This window comes from Photinus pyralis, unplaced genomic scaffold (genome assembly GCF_008802855.1).
Source record: "Photinus pyralis isolate 1611_PpyrPB1 unplaced genomic scaffold, Ppyr1.3 Ppyr1.4_LG6, whole genome shotgun sequence".
Lineage (NCBI taxonomy): Eukaryota > Metazoa > Arthropoda > Insecta > Coleoptera > Lampyridae > Photinus > Photinus pyralis.
Genome location: NW_022170663.1, coordinates 7,458,728 through 7,480,917, shown reverse-complemented (window position 1 = coordinate 7,480,917; position 22,190 = coordinate 7,458,728). Strand labels below are relative to the sequence as shown.

General features: G+C 37.7%; 1 protein-coding gene and 1 pseudogene across 1 annotated transcript; one reads left to right on the top strand and one right to left on the bottom strand.

Annotated features, from left to right (window-relative positions):
* Positions 1 to 365: 365 nt before the first annotated feature.
* Positions 366 to 22,178, top strand: LOC116174809 (laminin subunit gamma-1-like; the record flags this gene model as incomplete). Its single annotated transcript, XM_031492800.1, is given in 4 exon segments — positions 366 to 627; positions 13,416 to 13,533; positions 14,020 to 14,203; positions 21,869 to 22,178. Coding segments are annotated over 4 exon segments (874 nt in total), but the record flags the coding sequence as incomplete, so codon positions are not given.
* LOC116174810 lies at positions 19,585 to 20,112 on the bottom strand (annotated as a pseudogene).
* Positions 22,179 to 22,190: the final 12 nt, after the last annotated feature.

Genomic DNA, 22,190 nt, shown 5'->3' with positions numbered 1-22,190 from the left:
CGATCCTGACCAGAATATGCAACTAAGGTTGCCTACCTTGTAGTATCACATTTATTATACTTACTTATCCCTGCTTTCCTGGTCTTCCTCCGACATTCGGCCTATGGTTGAAATACTAAAGAGCACTACAATGCGCAAGTGCCAAAAATTTTGAATTATGAATCATAAGTCAACTGACTGACAAGTATTGCATGCTCTATATTGTAGGGGTTGGGTGCGATAAATATCGGCATCGCCAATTATTATCTCTCACGCAGTTTTACAACTTCCTCGGCAACACATTTCAAATAATCGCGTCTATTTATAAAGCTTTTATCTAAGAATTGCGATAACATGTTGTCATGCACACTTCTCGTCTGTTACAGAGATGCATACCGGAATTCGGAAATGCAGCCTTCAACTTGTTCATGGAGGCGACGAACACGTGCGGCGACGAGGGAGAAATCGAGTACTGCATTCAGACCGGAGTCTCCTCGCAAAAATCGTGCGAGCTCTGCTACCCGGACGAGCACAGCGCCCGTTTCCTTACCGATTTTCACAGCCAGGATGAGCCGACCTGGTGGCAATCCGAAACCATGCTGGAAGGCATACAATATCCCTCCCAGGTCAATCTAACCTTAAATTTAGGTAAGTAGATTATCGAGTGTCTGTCTGTTGGTCGTGGTTGTAACTTGTAACCATAAAAGGAAGTCGCAAACGTCGCGTGCCGAAGCGCAAACAATAAAAAGTACGAAAATATCACTGTAAAAAGCACCGTTTGGCATCACTGAAAGCCGCAAGAGAATGATGACCACACAAATTAGGTAGACACTCGTTGCATATTTATGGCCATTTTACATTTCTTACTGTCCGATATAATATTCGTTTCTACCATACATGGACGCGTTCAAATAATCTCGTATAAATCTACATTTTTTTCTTCGCTGAATTTTTGTCAAACAGCGTTAGCGTCCAGTGTTAGTTTCATTTCTGTACAGGTCAATATTCTGTCGCAAATGCAAGTAAAACAAAATCAAAAGAACGTCTCTCAAACCATGAGTTTGTTTTCTATTTTTTCTGAGCAATGACTCAATGAGTGATAGAAGCTACGATAGAAGGGACCAAAACAAACGTTTTTCCCACTGAACTGAAGCTCCAAAAGGGCTTCGTCCCCAAAAGTCCGAAAATTTGCGTTCATAAAAAATTCTGAAATGTACCATTTGGGGTATTCAATTCGTTTTTACACTTATCACCCACCAAAACGTAAATCCATATCGCCAATTGTATCAAAACTACGCAGGGGTGCGCCTAGTTTGGTTTACACATTGTATGTTACTGTCCAGCGACTTTTATAAATAGATCAAGAGCTTGGCATTTCAAAGCCTCTGAAAAGTTCTTGGATCAATAAAGTATCAAGTATCAAGGCTCTTGAAACTCCTTCGAGGTACTTTGAAAGATTAAACCTCTTCAAAACTAAATGTTTATTAAGGGCTCCGCCAGGCTTTGGAAGACTTTTAGAGACATCCAAATTAGTATAGTGTAAACCCCCAGGTTCTACGCTAACTTCACACTACAAAAACACGGAAATAAAGTCAACCCGGCAACGTTTAAAAATGGCCACCCGAATGACTATTCCCTCCAAAACTAAACAAGATCTCGCTTGAATTTGAAAAGTGGCACGTGATAAAACATCTAAGTCAGGGACCCCTTACGTTAGTTGTAGACAACGCTTTGACCTTAAGCACAGTAGAGAAGGATCGTAAAATAACACACTCAAATTGTGAAAAGTTTGTTTAATAATGATCGCAATTATTAAGATTGTGAAAGCTCGGAAATTTAAGTCGAAAAAAATTACATTGCAAAAATAAACTTTGAAAATGGTAGTTCACCGAATAAAAATAGAAATAGGCTGGGAAAAAAAGAACTTGCCAATAAAAAAACCAGCCGTCAAATTAATATCAAATTGTTTGTAATGTTGTGAATGCGTAACATAGAATTATAACATCACAAAAAGTAGCAGGTAAACTTGAAGAGGTAACATACAGGTTAAAAACAAGTTTTGGTAATTATGGGTCAGGTAAGCAGGTACCAAGATTCTAAGAAAGGGTGAAATACACAGGATGTGACTCATCTTTGGTGCAATAAAGTCCTTTTGTTAAAACGCATGATGGAAAATTACATGGGCTTGTAGGCAAATTTAACTAAAAACAAGATATGTGGAAATTATTGAATCGCCACTCATTTATCGCACATAGATTCTAAACTGAAGAGCTTTGATTAGCGTAATCCCGCTCCTGCAAGATAGGTAGCCCGCCCCTGGTTTCGGGGTTTCGAGCCTACAGTTAAATGTCGAAGACAATCACGGAATTACGTGTCGTAACTCAATTTTGACTACAGTTTTTACCACCCCCGTGACTGCTTCATTCACGGAGAAAAATGGTTAGTTACAAACAACAAGTCCGTACATACATCAAACGAATCGGTAATTTCCACATATTAAAATAAAATGATCAAAACTTATATGAATGTTACTTCAGGGACAAGACCAAATAATCAACATCAATAAACATATATTACGCAAGCATTACACCAAAAACGTAAACAATTACAAACAATAGCATAACGGTATCAGATATGTGATTATGCATTGCGGTTAGAGCAAGTAAATTTCAAAAACAAACATTCAAACACACACAAAAAATAAAATGCGGCATACAAAACATAAATACGATATAAAGAAATGCAAAGAGTACTACCTGCATTAAAAAAAACACAAAATAATAACAAGCATTTATGGAGCGACGCGTTCACGAATCACGACCTTCATTCAAGACAAGATGCCAAACGTAACCCCCGTTCGTGCTTTCTAGATGGCGCAGGCAGCTTTTCCCCACCATTGCATGGTTGCCAACTCTCAAAAATGTATGTATCGTCGTAAGTTGTATATACAGGGTGGAATCTCTCAATAGGAAAGAACTATTGGTATGACCTAGGTATTTGAGGCGTTCGTTTTATTTTATTCTGGCTCTCAATTTAGTGTTAGAAGACCCTTCAAGTTCCTTTAAACACTATTAAAATTTGTAGGGCTCATGTAGGCACGTTGAAACTGTGGAAGACATTGGAAAACGTAAGTGTTAACTCACAAAAACTTAAAGGCTCTTAAAGATTATTAAAAGCGTCTTGAAGTGAGGAGACATTGTCTAGGACTCTATGTAGCTCTTGGCCATTTTGAAAATGTATCAAGGATTTTTAAGGCTCTTGAGGAATCAAAAACACTTTCAAAGTCTCTAGACGTTTTTGAAAGCCATTGGGAACTCTTGGAGACTCCAAGAAGCGTCCAAGCCCTTGACCTGGAGGCTTTTGGAAGCTGTTAGAAATTGTTGGCGACCCTCAGGGCGCTCGCACACGAGCCACATTTTGCAGACCACAGAATTGACCCAACAACATTTTTGGTGGTTGACTTGCTGTCATATGAACAGCATTTGTAGTTAAGACGACTACAACGTGACCACCTCAAACAAAATAGGAACGTTGTTTTGTCCTATTTTTCGTGATGTCACGTTGTGGTTGCCAACTTCAATTTTGTGGATTTCTACCGCCATTTCGCTGCGATCGTAGGGGTAGAAATGAATTCCGGCTCGTCTCGGTTCAGTTGAGTACAATCGCAAGCGGCGACAGTGGACGAGACGACCATTCGGTGGAGATCGGGAACGGATTGACTGCAGATGCGCGTTCCGACTACCGTAAACGTTATTTCGTTATCGATCCGACTGCAAAATGCGGCTCGGGTACGGCCACACTTACAGGCTTTTAAAAACCTTTAATTGCACTTAGAGATCTTTAAAGCATGTAAAAGGCCTTAAAGCTCTTCACGATTCGGATGTAACAGATTTTTAAGAATTTTAAATGGTTCTTAAGCGACAATAAAGATCTTAAAGACTCTTAAAGTCTAATGTCTCAATAAGATTCCAAAACACTCCCTTTGATGACTGTTGAAAAATCTCTTGGTTTGTTTTAAGCCTCTTGAAGGCTGTTAGAGACTGTTGGATGCCCCGGAAGATGTATATAGGATTAAATATCATTATGTCCACCTGATTTTTTAGAAGGTCTCCTATGTTTTGGAAAGACTCTTGAAAGTTATCACAGGGTTTTAAAAATGCGTTTAAAAGTTTATAATGACCTCGAAAGATCTTTAAATAACTTTGAATACTCTTATATTATATCGACACTAATTATTAACGTGTTTATTGATTATAAATACAAGTAAAGTAAATTTGATTTGGCGTGGATATTATACAGGGTGTAGCACCTAAGATCCCTCGGATCATAACTCATTTACCATAAAAAAGACCGAAAAAAATCTTAGAACAAAATTGTACACAATTATCGCCGGCATCTTTCTAAAATATTTTTGATCACCAGGGACGTTCTGTATTCCAGTGGCGTATCCAACTTGCATTTTTTAAAATGAAATACCCCATCTTTATTAAGCGGCAAAGCAAAGCGATGAAAGCTTTATAGGGAAGTCGATGGTGTCCGTCTGTCCGTGAACACGATAACTGTCAAACGCTTGGACCGATTTTGTTCACTTTGCACAGTTGACCTACATGCCACAAGTAATAAGCGTATTGAAAATAGGTCAAATCCAATGACCCCGTGGGGTCACACGACTCTGTCCCTGCCAAACGTTTGAACCTATTCGGTTGAAACTTTGCACAGTAGACTTATATAATAATAAATAATTTCAGACAAAAACCAAGTCGAAACGCTACTTTGTAAAAAAAACGCTCTTTTCCGAACCCAAGTGTGCCATGATGAAACAAAAGATGTTCAATTCTCACAATTAACAGTACAGTGTCGGCAGTGCATGATTGTTAGCGCATTTTTAAAGAATTAAAAAAAAGTGCTATTGTTTGCGTTTTGTCCGTCCGTCCGTCCGGACCCACTTCTGCCGTTTCGAACTACTTCTAGGAGAATGATCCTAGAGTCCTGGAATTTTTTGCAGTAGGTAGCCTATACCTTGAAGGTTTGCCAGACGGCCATAAAATATCGCTGTTTAAAAGCCCCCCCCCCCCACGAATTATTTCCTGAGATGCCGTTTTTGAAAGTAAAACGTGCATAACTTTTACATACGATAACCAATTGGTCTCAGATTTTTGCATACGCATGCCTTTAGTGGTGCCAAGTTAAACTTTAGGAGGGGGGGGGGATACACATGTTGTACCCTTCATGGTATTCTAATGACAGGTCTCATCGAACCGTAAATGACGTAGCTGCTTAGCAACACCCGAGGGGTAGTCAACCCTGACTCAATGGGCTCACATTGTACCCGTACACCACGAAGATTAAATCTTAAAACGTGGATCTTGAAACTCGAGTCTTTGGTCATGAAGATTAAAGTTAATTCTCAATTTCAACCTTGATTCAATCTCAAATCATTCACCTTGACACTTAAATCAAAATGGACTGTGAAATTCAAGCTCCAATCTTAAAACAAAATTTAAAGCTTGAATAACAAAATGTGAATGATGAATGTTGTTTACATATACTGTTGTGTAAACAACATCATGTAGACGTTATTTCGGTCTAAACACCAAAAATAATGACGGGACATCTTGTATATAACAATATTTCAATTTACTAAGTGTAAATCGGGAGGAATATTTACGAATAAGCACAGAGGTTGGTTATTTGATTTGAATTTGTGTCTCAGTATTTTTTTCCTTCCAGAATTGTTTGTAATTGCGTTTTTTTTGTTTTCGCTAATGCACAAAAGGTTTTATCTGTTTCTTTTGCCACAAGTCATCTGACGAAATTTAATTATCGCACGTGTTCTTAACACCGATAAGATGTTTGGAATAATTGAGCGTTATTTTCGGCGTAATTGGGGAGGCGCGACGCGTTCTTTTGGAGATGGCGTTATCAAGTCTAATTATGATTGGCGTTGATTTGAAAGGTCTTGAGGAAGGCGATTATTTTATAGTGGAAGTGGTGTTTCTTTAAATACTGAAATCAAGGAAAAAATGAGGCTGGTTCGCGACGGTTGGAGAGCTCTTTTGTTATTCGGGCGCCCGATGTGATTGGTTGAAGACGTAATTTGGATTGCTATAATAATCTTGTGCAGAAGCAAGTTAACTGAAGTTGTGTGAGAAGTTTAAAATGGTGTGTACGTTTTTTTTAAGCTTGTAAAGTTGAAAAAGCATACCGCAAACCTTTATATGACCTAATCTGTATTATTAAAAGAGAAAAAAGAACTGTAAGTAGTTTTAAGATTTCTTATGTTATTTGTCGAACGCCTGCGTGAGGGATATTATGTCCAAACTTGGTAAGCTTTTCTTTCGGGAATTTTGTTTTAATCTTTCATTTCATTTTCATATGTTCAGGGTGAATTCTTGTCTTCTTGTCGTGTTCAAAAATTGTTTGAGCTGTTAATAAAAATTTCTGTAGTGACTTTTCGGAAGTTGAGGATGAGCTCTGCACATATTATTCAAGAAGTAATCTCGGTGTGGCTCCCTGTGACTCTTATTTCTTTCCAAGTCTCACAAAACACTCAAAGGGGCGTCACTTTTTATCGAATGACAACTTCGAAATTGCTGTGGAGTATATTTTGCATAATTGCCACAAGAATTTTTTTTAAGGCATAGTGGTATTATAAAAACGATAGAATAAGTGTATTAATGTTAAATGGTCTTACGTTGAAAAATAAAATGTTGTTTGTCCTCTAACCCCTAGGTAGTAGATATTATAAAGTATACTCCGGTCGTAAATTCAACCTTCAAAATTGAAGATGCAACTTAGTACTCAACCAACACGTCAAAATAAAGCGAACTAAGGTCGTATGTTAACACCTTAACTAAATACCTAAACATGGAAGAATTATATAATCTCCTATTTTGGTTGGAATTTACAATTCAAATTCATGTTTTAAAACTCATCAGATTCATAAAACGATAAATGGACCACTCACAAACCAATATTTAAGGTACCCATTAACATCACAGCGCCTACTACTACGCATCAGCAGACGCACAACTTAAGGAAACATAAATCAGTAAACATTTCTTCTTCTTTAGTTATCACATCAATTTGTCTGTAGGTCGAAAATGTAGACAATTACGGCTACTGCCTTTCAACGTGGACCATTAGTCGCCCCTATAAATATGTATTAGATTATATTGTGAGGAATTTCGCCGGCAAGCCATTTGCTATCGAGCGAAGGCGAGATCTCCCTAGTTATGTAAGCTATTTCTTAGGACTTAATGGTCGAAAATAAAAAGAAAAACTCGTTTAGCGACTTGTGTAAAAGGAATCGCCGTCTAAAGTTTTATATTTCTTGTGCGTACGGTTTCTTACTTATTTGGCCTGTGGTTTACTCCGAAAAGCCGACACCAGAAGTCGCATGTTTTTGAAGGGGTGAAACTGGATAGTCTCGACATTCATATAAATCAACACTCGTTTCATAAATTTGTAAGTAGTGCGGACTTTCTGTCTTGCCGCTGTGGCGATAAAAAATTATGTCATTAAAGAAACCGCGCGGTAGCTGTTGTGAAAGAAGGGAAATGGTGATCATAAATTCTGCAATTTACTATCCAGTGTCATTTTCATTTTACTACTAAACTAATTAGCACTCTTTCTACAACCGGTACGGCAACATAACGGAAAAAAATATTTAACTCTTACGTAGATCTGTAGTCATTTAAAAGGTACATACAGGGCGCTTCAAAATACCCGGGCCAACCACTGTGATTCTCTTTTCATAAATATTGTTATTGGATAAATGGATTTTTTGTGGTAAAATAGAGTGACAGAAGAACGATTTTAGTCCATTCATGCCCACCATAAAAGAAATTTCAGAAGTGTAAAAATATATCGGGTGTTTAGACCACTGAAACCGGAAGTGTTATTTCGAGCACTCTGTTTTTAGCGCATTTCCACAAAAATAAAAACAAGTTAAAAAGTAATCGTAAACGATTTACATAAAGCGCATTTCCACTTGCATTCATTTCCCATTTGTAAGATGCAACTTCTGTTAAAATCCGGCCACAAATATGAAAGATAGCGTTGCACATGGGCAATCCATTGTTGACGTGCTACTTCAATTTCAGTTTATGAGAAGAATTTCATGTCAATGCTTTTCTAAATAAGAAAGTTGGAACTGCGCATGCGCAAACCTAAATTTTGAAACTAATGTTAGATTTTCCTTTGTTCCAAGCGCCTAAGTATCAAATTTCACTTAAATGGTTCCATAGATAAAAAAGTTGACACTGCGCATGCGCAAAACCAAATTTTGAAATTGGCGTTTGATTTTCCTTTATTCCAAGTGCCTATGTATCAAATTTCATTCAAATACTTTTATAAGTAAAAAGTTTGCAATTCGGTTTATAAATGGTCGAGATGCGAAAAGGGCACTGTGAATTTTGAATCGATTCGATCCAACTTTTGGCATTGCGTATTATATGGCTAAAGCTATGCCCCTATTGAATTTCATGCAATTCAGTTCATAACTAACGGAGATGTAAAAGCGATCGAACATTTCTAAACAAAGTTATCGTTCACACGGACAGATAGAGGGACAGACAGACAAAGGAACAGACGGACAGACCAACAGGCAGACGACAGATAGCAATGCAAAATTATAAACGATCTCTAGGATCGTTAATAAACGGCAAAAGTGTAAAGTTATGGAACATGTAAAAAACGGTTTTTTGTTTTTTTTACAATAACTTTTTTTGTAAGCGGTACAGGAAAAATTCCTTCCTTGGTACAAGACTCGACACCATAACGAAGCAAATAGCGAAAAAAGTAGAACAATAGCTCTTAAGATAAAGAACTAGTAGCGTCGCAAAACGAGCGGACGGACGGACGGACAAAGTGGCCACAATAGCGCATTTTTATTTTTATTTTTGTGGAAATGCGCTAAAAAATGCGCCATTGTGGCCACTTTGTCCGTCCGTCCGTCCGCTCGTTTTGCGACGCTACTTAGTTCTTTATCTTAAGAGCTATTGTTCTACTTTTTTCGCTATTTGGTTCGTTATGGTGTCGAATCTTGTACCAAGGAAGGAATTTTTTCTGTACCGCTTACAAAAAAAAGTTATTGTAAAAAAAACACAAAACCGTTTTTTACATGTTCCATAATTTTACACTTTTGCCGTTTATTAACGATCCTAGAGATCGTTTATAATTTTGCATTGCTATCTGTCGTCTGCCTGTTGGTCTGTCCGTCTGTTCCTTTGTCTGTCCGTCTGTTCCTTTGTCTGTCTGTCTATCTATCTGTCCGTGTGAACGATAACTTTGTTTAGAAATGTTCGATCGCTTTTACATCTCCGTTAGTTATGAACTGAATTGCATGAAATTCAATATGGGCATAGCTTTAGCCATATAATACGCCATGCCAAAAGTTGAATCGAATCGATTCAAAATTCACAGTGCCCTTTTCGCATCTCGACCATTTATAAACCGAATTGTAAACTTTTTTACTTATAAAAGTATTTGAATGAAATTTGATACATAGGCACTTGGAATAAAGGAAAATCAACCGCCAATTTCAAAATTTGGTTTTGCGCATGCGCAGTGCCAACATTTTTATTTATGGAAAAATTTAAATGAAATGAGATACATAGGCACTTGGAATAAAGGAAAATCTAGCGCCAGTTTCAAAATTTTATTTTGCGCATGCGCAGTGCCAACTTTTTTAATCTATGGAAGCATTTAACTGAAATTTGATACTTAGGCGCTTGGAACAAAGGAAAATCTAACATTAGTTTCAAAATTTAGGTTTGCGCATGCGCAGTTCCAACTTTCTTATTTAGAAAAGCATTGAAATGAAATTCTTCTCATAAACTGACATTGAAGTAGCACGACAAAAATGGATTGCCCATGTGCAACGCTATCTTTCAATATTTGTGGCCGGATTTTTACGATTTTATAGAAGTTGCATCTTACAAATGGGAAATGAATGCAAGTGGAAATGCGCTTTATGTAAATCGTTTACGATTACTTTTTAACTTGTTTACTATTAATGTCGCCCACAAAGTTTTAATATTCGTACCAACAATTCTGCTAAAGGTACAGGACTGGGCTTAATTTGGTTTACACACGGTGTATCATAAATTATGTTAAACGTTCACTGACGCTTGAGGTTAATAAAAAAAAACCAGTAATCGATTTTATTGGATGTGGCATCAAATTAAAGCCTGTTTGCTTCTAATGCTGATTGGATATAGGATCTTTTGGGTGAAACTTTAACCAAGTACCATTTTAGCACGCCAACTGCAAAAAGTACCATTTTTTCGTGATTTTCCGTCCTACGGTCAACTTTAGAGTGTAATAAAAACAAAATCATTTCATTGAAATCTTTTCAAATGTTCATATGTTGTAAATTAAACCTTTCTCAACAAGTATTACACCTTTTTCTTAGAAAATTTCATTTTTTAAACACTAAGGCTGTTTTAGAGCACTTTCTTTTCTCCAAAATGATACCGCGAAATACAAGGAGTAAATCATTTCAAATTTCCTATACACTAAAATTCTAAAAATTCTAGAAAATTCGCAAAAAATTCTATAACATTCAAGGAAATTTAAAAAAAAATTCTGGAACAAATTCTAGAAAATTCTACAAAAATTCTAAAAGTTCTAGACAATTCTACAAAACGCTAGTAGTGCACCACAAAATTCTACAGTGATTTCCCCTCGGCGAAAAACATATAGAAAGAGACGGGATTAAGGAACAGGAATTTTAGAACGTACAAGCGAACGTCTTCGAGCGGGCCTGTTCATTCTCCAGTCGGTTCGATGTTTTTAGAAGTATTACCGGGGAAAGAAGGTACAGAGAAATATTAGAGGTCCGGCCGAAACAGAAAGGGGGGGATATAGAAAATTAGTCGGTGGAAGTTGAGGAATATAGGTGGAGTAACGAAAAGAAAGGACTTTTGAGAATAGATGATAAGGGAGCAGGAGGGAAAATAAGAGGGACAAGGAGGAGAAGGGGTAAAAAGGCGGAAATAGGCGGATAGAGGAAAAGAAAGACGGGCGGAAGAGAAAGATGACCTATAAAGATTATGTTCTGGAAACAGGAGAGAGGGCGGATTAGAAATCAAACAAAAGTATTTATGGGATAAGCGAATACGAAGAAGACACACATGAGAAGACCATGCAAGAGAAAAGTATAATGGTGGAAAACAAAAAGAAGAGGAAGATAAAAAAATAAAAGGTACAGCAGAAAGAATGAGAGAATTGTGCAAGGAAAAGGTAGGTACTTACAGATATGAACAAAAATAATGTGTAGAACTATTAAGAAGCCAGGGCGAATGGGAACAAGAATAATGCGAGGACATTGACGAGTGAAAAAGAAGAATGTGAGATGGAAATAGGAGAGAGAAGGAAAGAATGTTGGGACTCTGCTTTTACTGAAGAAAAAGATACATACGGAACAATGATGAAAAAAAAAGAGGAGAGATAGATGAGGTCTTAAGAGAACAAAAAATAAGGTACAACATTCGTATTAAAAATAAGTCTTCGCATTTTTATCAGTCATTTTAATAGTCAAGAATCTCGAAGGAGCAATAGTGAAAATAAAAATGTGCAAGATAAACAAATTACAAAACACAAAACATAAATTGTGCAAACATTTACACCAAAAATGAAAATTAACAGGGTTTTTCATACACGTGATCCGCCATTGAGGTTAAATCATGTCAATTTCGACAAAGATTGAAAATTATAAAAATAAACATAAAATGTATGCAGCGTCGTAAGTTATATATAGAGGATGGAACCTCTGCCCTGTAAAGAAAAAAAGATGGGACAGAAATCAAGGGATTTAACATTAATACAGAGAAGGATTTCTGGAAGTGGATTAATAAAAGTATAAATTGTGCATTTTTTAAGCCGAAATAGCTTAGTACATGGTTGGAAATAAGGAAATAGCATTCTATATTTCTTGACGTTTACCTTCTTGGTAGATGAATAATGGGGGCTGTTCACACATTTAAAGGCCGTCTGGCACATATTCAAAATCCACGCTATATAATGCAGGAAGAATCTAGCCCTTGGAGAAATTCTCCGAAATATCGCCCTTTTTAAGTACCCTCTTCCAACAATCCGTTTTTGAGGTATAAGGGAATATTCCCGATCACGATAATAGGTCGAGAAGGAGGAGTATGGGTGGTAGAAATTAATTCCTTTCGTTGAGACCTTTCATTAGAGTACCATGAAGGATAAAACTAGTCCCCCCCCCCTCCCCCTGGCCCGTCGCTCCCTTATCTCGGAAAAGAGTCGCACGGGAATGTTATAGTTTGTACAAACCAATTTATTTCGATGAGGCCTTTCATTAGAATGCCATGAAGGGTAGAACATGTGTTTACCCTCCCAATTGTGTAAACTTTAACTTGGCACCACTAAAGGCATGCGTATTTTTTACTTTAATTTACTTGTTTAAAATTGCACTTATCCAGTTCGGAGCTGTATTATTATTATACACGTAAATTACAGCAGGGTGGTATGTGTCATAAATTAGGACCAAAGTCACGATAGTACTCGCATCGCACCGTTAAGAAAGTGTCAAGGGTTGTTTTTTTAAGTGTGAAATTAGTGCCAGAGATTTGTACGCGCAATTTTGTGATTTCCATGGTGTGATGCAAGTACTATCCCGACTTCGGATTTATGACACAAAATAATGCCACCCTGGTGTAATGGGGGGGGGGGGGGGTGGAACTAGTTTTATCCTTCATGGGTACTCTAATGAAAGGTCTCAACGAAAGGAATTAATTTCTACTATCTAAAGCGCTCCTCCTCGACCTCTTATCGTGATCGGGTATATTACCTTATACCTCAAGAACGGATTGTCGGAAGAGAAATATAGCCATTGCTGTTGTCAAACAAGAGCTATTGAGGTTTAAAAAAATGCGCTTTATCTGCTCAAGAGTTGTGCACAATTTATACTTGTTTAAAGCGCTTTCCGTAATTTCTTTCACAGCTTGAACCGTTTTCCCGGCCGTAATGAGAACCAACTCGTCGGCAAATACAACTGTGCGTGCTCCGATTGGCATTTTCAGTTCCATGTTCCAGTCCTGGAACCTTGGAAAATTCGTGATGAACTCGTTGACCCCGAAACTAGGCAAGCGGACAAAAAATAAACATAACGTAATTCAATTGGTCGGCTGCCGCTATTTGTGCTCAGTAAACACTTTTAAATAACATTTAGTTTACCGCTAGATTACGTAATTTTGTGCAATCGCGTGAAATTTTAAAAAGACCGAGTCGCATTCCTTTATGATGTCCAGGATCGTCCATCGGTTTTTCTTCTTGTTGAACCCTTGAAGACGTATGGGCGATTTCCTTTAAGGGCGCGTAAAAAATCTTTTGTTGAATATTAAGAAAAATCCTTTAAGAAATCGAACATCGTACTATTTGTTTATCTTTTTTTATTTATTTTACAGGTAAAGCCTTTGACATAACGTACGTCCGATTAGTTTTCTACTCCCCGCGGCCTGAAAGTTTTTCGATATACAAAAGGACATGTGAAGACTGCCCCTGGGTTCCTTACCAATTCTACAGGTAAAGCATAATTTTATTGTTATTTATGCCTTTCATTTTCTAAAATGTAGTCATTTTTTGGGTAATTTACTACCAATACCTTTCAATTTCCGTTACTTGATGAAGTGTAAAAGTATCACTTTAGTTTAGAGTTTAGATTATTGGGAGGGGTTTTGTAAAAAACAAAAGCTGAGAGAAGACTTAATTGTATCAATTTTTATAATGGCTAGGGGAAGATATTTCGATTTCGGAAATAAATGATCGCAATTGTAAAAAAGAATGGAATTTGAACATGTCATTTGGTGCCCCAGTTGGCATTAAACTGAGAAACGCGGTATTTAGTTATGCTTCCCATTCTTTAAAAGTATATAACAAAAGAATATTGGGCTTATACATACATATACATAGTATAGTGTACATATCTGCGTATATTGCCACCAATAATATTCTAATATGAACTGCAGCACGTTATGCAACCCAACTGACGCTCGTACATTATTCTTGCAGCGCGTCGTGCAGAGACACCTATGGATTGCCGGAAACCACCGCGGCACCTAAAGGCGAAGACACACGGGCGTTATGCACGTCGGAATATTCGGATATATCACCACTACGAGAAGGAAATATCGCATTTTCCACGTTGGAAGGTCGACCTTCGAGATACGCATTTGATACCAATCCCGAATTGCAGGTAAGTGATGATCTTGATTTGATACCTAGTACCAAAGACTTTTGCTAGTATTAGTTTTCGGGTGCGTGTCAAACTCCATTTAATTTTAACTTCAAAGCTAAACGGTAACGGTACATTAACCTTCCCATGCCTTAATTTACAAAATCTATATCAGAATTATTTTAAGTTCGAGTGCAATTTTACATTTTCAAGGATAGTCTTTTCAAACTAATTTCCGAATAAATTGCATGTTTTTATTGAAAAAAAATTAATAGAGATTTGTGCTCGACTATTATCAGAGTAAAATGTTTAGTCTGTTGTTTAAAAAAAACTATTTAACCGTTTTGTATCAAATAAATCGCGATTTAATAGTCAACTCTATTTGCGTGTTCGTAATTTCACAATTTTTATTCATCTTTGGAAAATGTTATAACGGAATACGCGCGCGATTACAATGAAATTTTACGAACACGGACCTTTATGAATTAATTCAAAAAAAGTATGTATCTATCCAAATGTGAGCCAGGGCCATGTGGGCGCGGGCAAATTTATAGGGGCGGTAAAAAACCAAATTTGGGAGATAATTTTGCAGTATTATCGTCGAAAAATAACATAACTTCTTAAGAAATTGAAGTTTGAACGTTATGCACACTCTTACCAACTTAAAAGTAATCATGAAAGTAACATAACCTCACATTTCGACGACATTCTGCGAACTTTGTATTAAGATTGTGGAAAATTTAGGGCTTCTCTCGCAATTTTTGTTGTTGAAAACCTGTTGACGTAATGATGCGGAAATATTAAAAAAAAGGATTACATTTTCTGTAAAAATTAAACAGTTATGTGTTTGTATTTCAAACTATAGACAATGTTTCAATAACACCTTATAATTAATATAAAAAATAATTTTACTACTAATTAAATCAATCGGAGCAAATTACGAGAAAGAAAATCGTATTAACAGAATTTTGGTGGGGGGGGGGGGCAATTTTAAGGGGCCCATAGGCGGAAAATATGTAGATCCGGCGCTGAACGTGGCCATTTTTATATACGTTTGTCAATAAATGTTTACCTATTTTTGGGCAATTACACAACAGTTGTAACGAAAAAATGGCAGAAGCTTATTGCAAAGATATATTGGAAAATGTTTGTGCGTGCCAATAATTATAATGATTGATAAAAAAATGTTAAGGATTCCCGAAATTATTATATTGTGAGGGAACGAGATAGTAGAAACAGAGCTAGGAGGAGAGTGATGCACTACACGAATACACGTTGCGTCGAATGATTCTTATAAAGCGGCATATGTATTAAGGATACAGTTAAGGTATATATGCATGAAATATTGGTTCTTATTGAAAATAATATGGACTTGAAGGTAATAAACATGTGTACATATGATTCTGGTGTAACATGCCGTACAAAACACGTTTGTGATTTGATTTTATAGCTCTTTGGTCTTAGTAAGACAGTCCGAATCACAACCCTTCTTTTCGAGGAGGGGGTCGGATCTGAGGGTTTCCTTCCAGATACGACCGTGACTAAGGCTACCTTGATTCTTCTACTAATGTCAATCGTTTAGCCGTATGGAAGCCTTCTGAGTTTCTGTCTCCATAGACAAGTCTAAATGCTCTAGTCCCAGAAGTGCTTCCATGGTCAAAGTTGGCGTGGTTTTCATGGGTACAGCTGCTTCCTGTATGTTGCCCACTATACCAACGCATCGTACAGTATTATTGGCCTTATCACTACAGGGTAAAGCTAATATACCAGTCGAGCAAAGGTGGTCTATCCAACTGGTCTGACAGTTTCGCCATATAGCAGTCCCAGTTATTATATTATTATATTAGTGGTTCGGGGATTTTGAAACCTACAGCGTCCACAATGGAATGCCAGCAATAATGTGTGCTTATGCATCACAGAAAACCACAAGAGGGAGCCCACTATTTCGACAGTACTCTATCGACTCAGCCAGCTCCTTGGTTGGTGGAGTCTCTTCTGAGTCGTGCGGCAAATAGGCTGAGCAGACCACCAGGTGTGCCTTCTCTGTCCTCTGCTATCTTTAGACTAGCGTTTTTTAGCTACGAGATCCCTAAAACAGAAATCAGCCATTAGATAAGACTATTCGTCTATCGACATACATGCAAGCCCTAGGGTTCAGTTGGCCGTCTCTCTTATAATAAAGATAATTCCTCCACCTGGTCCAGACCTCTTACTATAAAATTGTTCAAATTCTTTGGTTTCCAATCCATTGTCAATGGCCATAATAAAATAGGCTTATTAATTGTCAACGCATAAACACCTATTGTAACAGTACGTTTCATTACGGTACTAAATTTGTTCGATTTTGTGTATATTAATCCGCGTAGGGGCGGGAATTCCTTACCGCGTGTCGTAGAAAGGGACAACCCCAGTACTCAAGTTGTAATACGATCCTGAATTTTTAAACGCGTGTAAAAGCTTGAGGCGCCGAGTAGTCGCGGAAGATGACGAGATTAGCTAGAATTACAGGACAATTTTACAAGGATCACATTCATTGTTATCAAACGAATCCACGTGGAGTCAATTTATAGATGTGAGGCGTTCTGATTGAACGGAAAAATTAGTTTTTATTTGTGGAAAAAGTTGTACGTCCTAGAATGGAGGCAATCAACAAGAAAAGATGTAGGAATGTGGTTGTTCGGAGAAAGCCGTCAGTTTAAGCCGTAAAATAATTCGCGTCAAACCCCGAGAGTTTTTATAATAATACGCGTTGAACCATGAGAGCGTCCAGGTGAGCGGGTCGAAAAGTTAAGTTGATCACCTGTAAGTTAGCGAGAGGTGGTTAGCAAAGATGGGTGCGGCTCCACAGGGTGTGCTTTATTTGTGTTCGAAAAATTCGCGTGGAGCCTCTATCGAATGAAATATTTCTTGCAGTGGACTTTGCGTGCGCGTCCAGTGTAGTCAATTTGTAACGGGCGATCAAAAATGAGTTGCTGTCGAGTCGCCTTTGGAAGTTCAAGTTAAATACGATTTCCCATGTAAACAAAAATTCCAAAGGTCACTGGACAGCAACTCATTTTTGATCGCATGGTATTTCAATCTTATTGCAATTGGTTAGACCACCAACAATACGCACTTCTACATTTTTTGAGAGGCAAATATTTCTCCAAGTTGATCCACCACTTTTCGTATTACCGGGAAAAATAAAATTGTCAGTGTCGTCCATTAGTTATCGCATCCCTGTTAGGAATGTAGCTAAAAAGAGGAATTGAAACATTTTTTGTGATAGTTAAATTTCTTGAATTTCTTTAAAAAGGTAGGCTGAGAATGTGAAAACCGTTTTCTAATATTCTCAAGGATAAAAAAGGACATCAAATTTAGAAAACTACACAGACTGTATTTATATCGGTAGCGTTTTTGTTATATAATATACCACGACGTTTCCTATCTGTATGTTCCACTAATAAGTGACAAAATCCCTGTGTGTCATCATTTGTTATCTATTAGGCGCAACTTTATGGAAAGCAAAAGGCATGTGTATCTTTTGCTTTCGGTTGCATTTCTCGAAATAGATAATTTTCATGCAGACTTACTCTGAGGAAACTGATAATTTTAGATGGGAAATGTACAGATACACAAACGTGTAGTTTAGTCACATTTGATTTGAACTAACTAATATCACAGATTTAAATATATTTAAATCTGTGCTAATATAAACAAAGTTGTACGTTTCAGGTGGTTTGAAGGCATTGTTATAAAACAGAGTTCATATGCAGCACTACTTGTGATATAATATGTGAAGTACCTAGTATTATACCTACCCCCCGTCAAAGGGAAGTATTATTACAGTCTCATTAGGGTTAAACAGAAATAATCAAATTGCTTTTGTTTCGGTATTGATATCTTTTATGTGGCATCGTTATGCAACGTCCATCACTTTAACGAGGTGGCTGTATTCGTGTAATAGCACTTAGCAGTTTTTCGATTTTCTCCTCAATTTCTTTTTGAAAATCGGAATTTGTTTTGCTTTATTTTACTGATAAGCGGATATTCCTGATATCTGGTGATATTGAAAAAATAAGTAGCACAAACTTGCCTCTCTAAGTCTCTACTCAGTAGGACTGTTTACGAATTGCGATATTTTGTTTTCCGCTTGTGTGGTGGTCATGCGTTCGTCCAAAAAATCAAAACGATGCCACATTTTTACACAAGAACAAATTTGCGGCCAAAATCCTTCCAATTACTGATATAGTCGTATTCCACCTAGGGGTTTAGCTAAAAATTGGACTACTATTTGATACCTTCCTAAACAAATTTCTTGAAGCATCCTGATAGAAAGAAACAGGTTTTATAAATAAAAATTATTTCCAATGTAGGTATATAGGTAATAGATATCCATTTAGTGTATTTTTCGTCTTGGGAATATGTGACATTATGATTTACAAATCAACAGCATTCAGGAACATTGGCTAATTATATAGTAATTTAACTAATCCATACCATTAGGAACGGCGTAACAATGTGCAGGGTAATGCCAGAATTTCTTTTGTTTTCACTTTCAAGTAATGAGTTATAAGTGCAATTTGAGTTGCCTGTCCTTAGCGTTTTGATCTTTTTCTGAAGATCGCAAACATATGTTTTCAAATATATGCATTATTATAATAGATGGAAATAATATCTTTAAGTATCGACGTAAGAAATACTGTCGCATTTCCAAATTGGTGCTGTACGTTTTTCTACTCTCATTACAACGGCTGTATTACGAAAAACGATTTTTCAATTCATCGATCTTTCTAAAAAACTAAGACCGATATTTCAACTTTTTTTAAGTACCGACGTTCTTTTCATTATTGCATTATTGCATTCCACTATCAAGAATTTGTTTCTTCACTTCAGCTACAAAAGCAGCATTTCATAAGAAAGTTTAGCTATTTTTTCCAATATGGTGGATTGACTACAGAGGAGCCTTAAAGGGATTACTTCCGGTAATACCGAAATTTTAAACCACAAAAATTAAAGTTGTGTACTTAATCTTGAGAAAAGTGGGATTGCGAGACTTGAGCATGGTCTACCTATTATTGAAAACAGAATTGGAAACCAATCATGAAAGTGAAACATTGGGCATTTTAAATCAAATTGTACATCTTCAAACTGTAATGCCATAGCTGCTTGAATTTGGCATCATGAAGGTGAATCTTGTGGCTTTTAAGTTGAATTCTGATGCTTAAAATATAATTTAAAGCTGCCATATGAATCTGAAATGTTAAAACTACCTATATCTGACCACCATTTTGGTGCTGGAGTTTCTGAAAGAATGGTTTTTATCCTTGAGCGATTCACGTATATTGGTAACACGAAAGCACAATAGTGATTAGTGACAAGACACCGTACTGAGTTGGTATATCAATAAAGTACTGACGCAATTTGTTTGTGGAATTCTATAAGGAAAATGAATTTATTTAAAAGACAATGATGTTCAATACACCAAATTGTGTAAATAAAGATACAAATCAATTTCAAAGCACTTGTTCATAAAAGATCCGTAATTTAAATGGCAAGACCAAATACGGAGACAATACAATACATGCTTTTATTCTCCCACCTCACAGTGCAAGTGCCATCCGTCGAACTATCCCAGTAGCACGAACTGGCAGTATGAAGTCCGGCACCGGTCTTCTGCATTATCGAGCACGTAACGACATACTTGAAGGATTTCTTGAGCTTACTCAGGGCGCTGAGGCACTGCTCGGAAACGGCCGCACTCCACTGATTCACCTTGTCTTGCTGATACACGTTGCCGCTGATCGTCGACTCGATGGTCTCTTTGATAATTTTACTAACATCATCGACCACGAACTGATTATCCTCCTCTTCCATTTTGAACAAATTTTGACATACATCCAAAATATTTTTTGACACAATATTTTGTTTCCCAAACATACTCGCTCGCGATTTTTACGTTTTGGTGTTGCCGCGAGTTTGCTTTAACTTTTTACACTGAAGTTGCAATAAGAAATGCGAGCAAATAATTCTTAATAAATTGTCGTAAAGCGTGCTTAAAAGGTAGGGATGTCACGCGATAGGTCCCTTACGACTCCGAGAATTGCGTCCATAAACTTGAGCTTTGAAACTGTCATGCGATCAAACTTTGCCGAAAGTCTATTCAGTTTTATGCCGTAATTTAGATTATTATAAAAGCTCGTGTGAAACTTATCAAAGACGCCAATCACAAATGGATTACATTAGAAAAGCGTTTACACGAAACTAACACGAGAGCTTATGGGAGAACTGACCCATTTCTAAATTTGTACAACCTTTTAAGAGCATACCTACCTACCTACGAGTTACCATTGATTTTCTTTCATGTAAACCGATATGCACGTGTTCCGCCGAGGAGATTTTTTATGAAACACGTTGATTATGTGTATCCACGATATCTCATAAGTCATAAATAAGAACGGAAAGTTCGGTATTTCAAATGTTGAACGCTCGCATGATATTTTCAACTGAAAAAATCTGCCATTATTGACGACAAGTAAAGCTCGAAAAGTTTCCGAAATGTTCCTGCACAAAAAGAAGGCCGTTTTTTTGCTCCAGCCCCTACATGTCCTTCCATTCTATAATTGCTAATTGGTGTAAATTAATAATAAACCATAAAGTCCGTCGTGTGGCTAACTTCGTATGAAAGAGCTTGTGTAAGTGAGTGCTCGCGTGAAGCGTCTTCCTTACGGCGGAAATAGGTTGGCAAATAAAATTCAAGAACAGGATAAATAGGAGCCGCAAAAAATAACGAAGCAGAGCAGATAATACGAGGGCCATTTTTTTTCGACCTCCATTGGATCATTGGGTCTTATTCAAGGAGCTGGTGGGCAGTACCTATTCGCAAGAAGAATACGACTGGCGCACAGAGGGCGACGTCCAGGAAGCGACGGTGCGAGAGTAACACCTCGGGTCCTGCGCCAAAGTCTAAGGCTGTGTCTGGGTCGTTGACTCAGGGGTCAACCCGACCTCTCAGATCGGAGAGAAGCACTCCATCAGGGTCTGGCTCAGGGCAGCCCGAGAAGAACGTAGAGTTTCTGGAGCACCAAAAGTTGGGTGCACCACGGTATGGCAAGTCGCTGCAGTGGGGCTCAGGGTCGCCATCGTTCCGGTATCGCACCCGGAGGTGGACGTCTCTGAGCCTGAGTCAAGGTGCATTAAGGCTGCATTGAATGCAGTTGTTGACGAGATGGGAGAGGGGGGGGGGTTCCTCAGCTGGCAGGGTTCCGCTAAAATCCGCAGGATGCCATTGTAAGAGAATATGCGCCTCTGAAAGTTCAGAAGCACGCCCAGGGTGATGACTGTGTTATACCATTGACATTGAGTAATTCACTCAACGGTTGAACTTAAATTGCGAAAGTACAAACACGCACGTAGAAATACTATTAAATCGCACTTTATTTGATACAAATCTCTTGGGTAGTTTTTTTTAAATAAATTGCTAAAATCAGGGGACTAAACATTTTACTTCCATCGATCGTAGAGTTTGAAATCTCCAAGTTAATTTCCACGAGGCTCTGTCAGGCACAAGTATAACCCACTGGTATACCTTAAAATTTACTGCAAGCATAGACAACACACATTACACTTGAGCCTATTACGTACGCATTGTGTGTTGCATATGTACTAGCAGCATGCCAGCAATTTGAACATATTACACTTTTTCAGGAATGGGTTACGGCAACGGACATTAAAGTCATCCTGAACCGCCTCAACACCTTCGGCGACGAAGTTTTCGGAGATCCCCAAGTAATGCGCTCCTATTTCTACGCCGTCGCCGACATCGCCGTCGGCGCGAGATGCAAATGCAACGGTCACGCGTCCGACTGCATAACATCAACTGGCGTGGATGGTTCACGACGGCGTGTCTGCAAATGCGAGCACAATACCGCCGGACCAGACTGTAACGAATGCCTCCCCTTCTATAACGACGCGCCTTGGGGAAGAGGTTCCGACAGGAACGTTCACGAATGCAAACGTAAGTAATTTA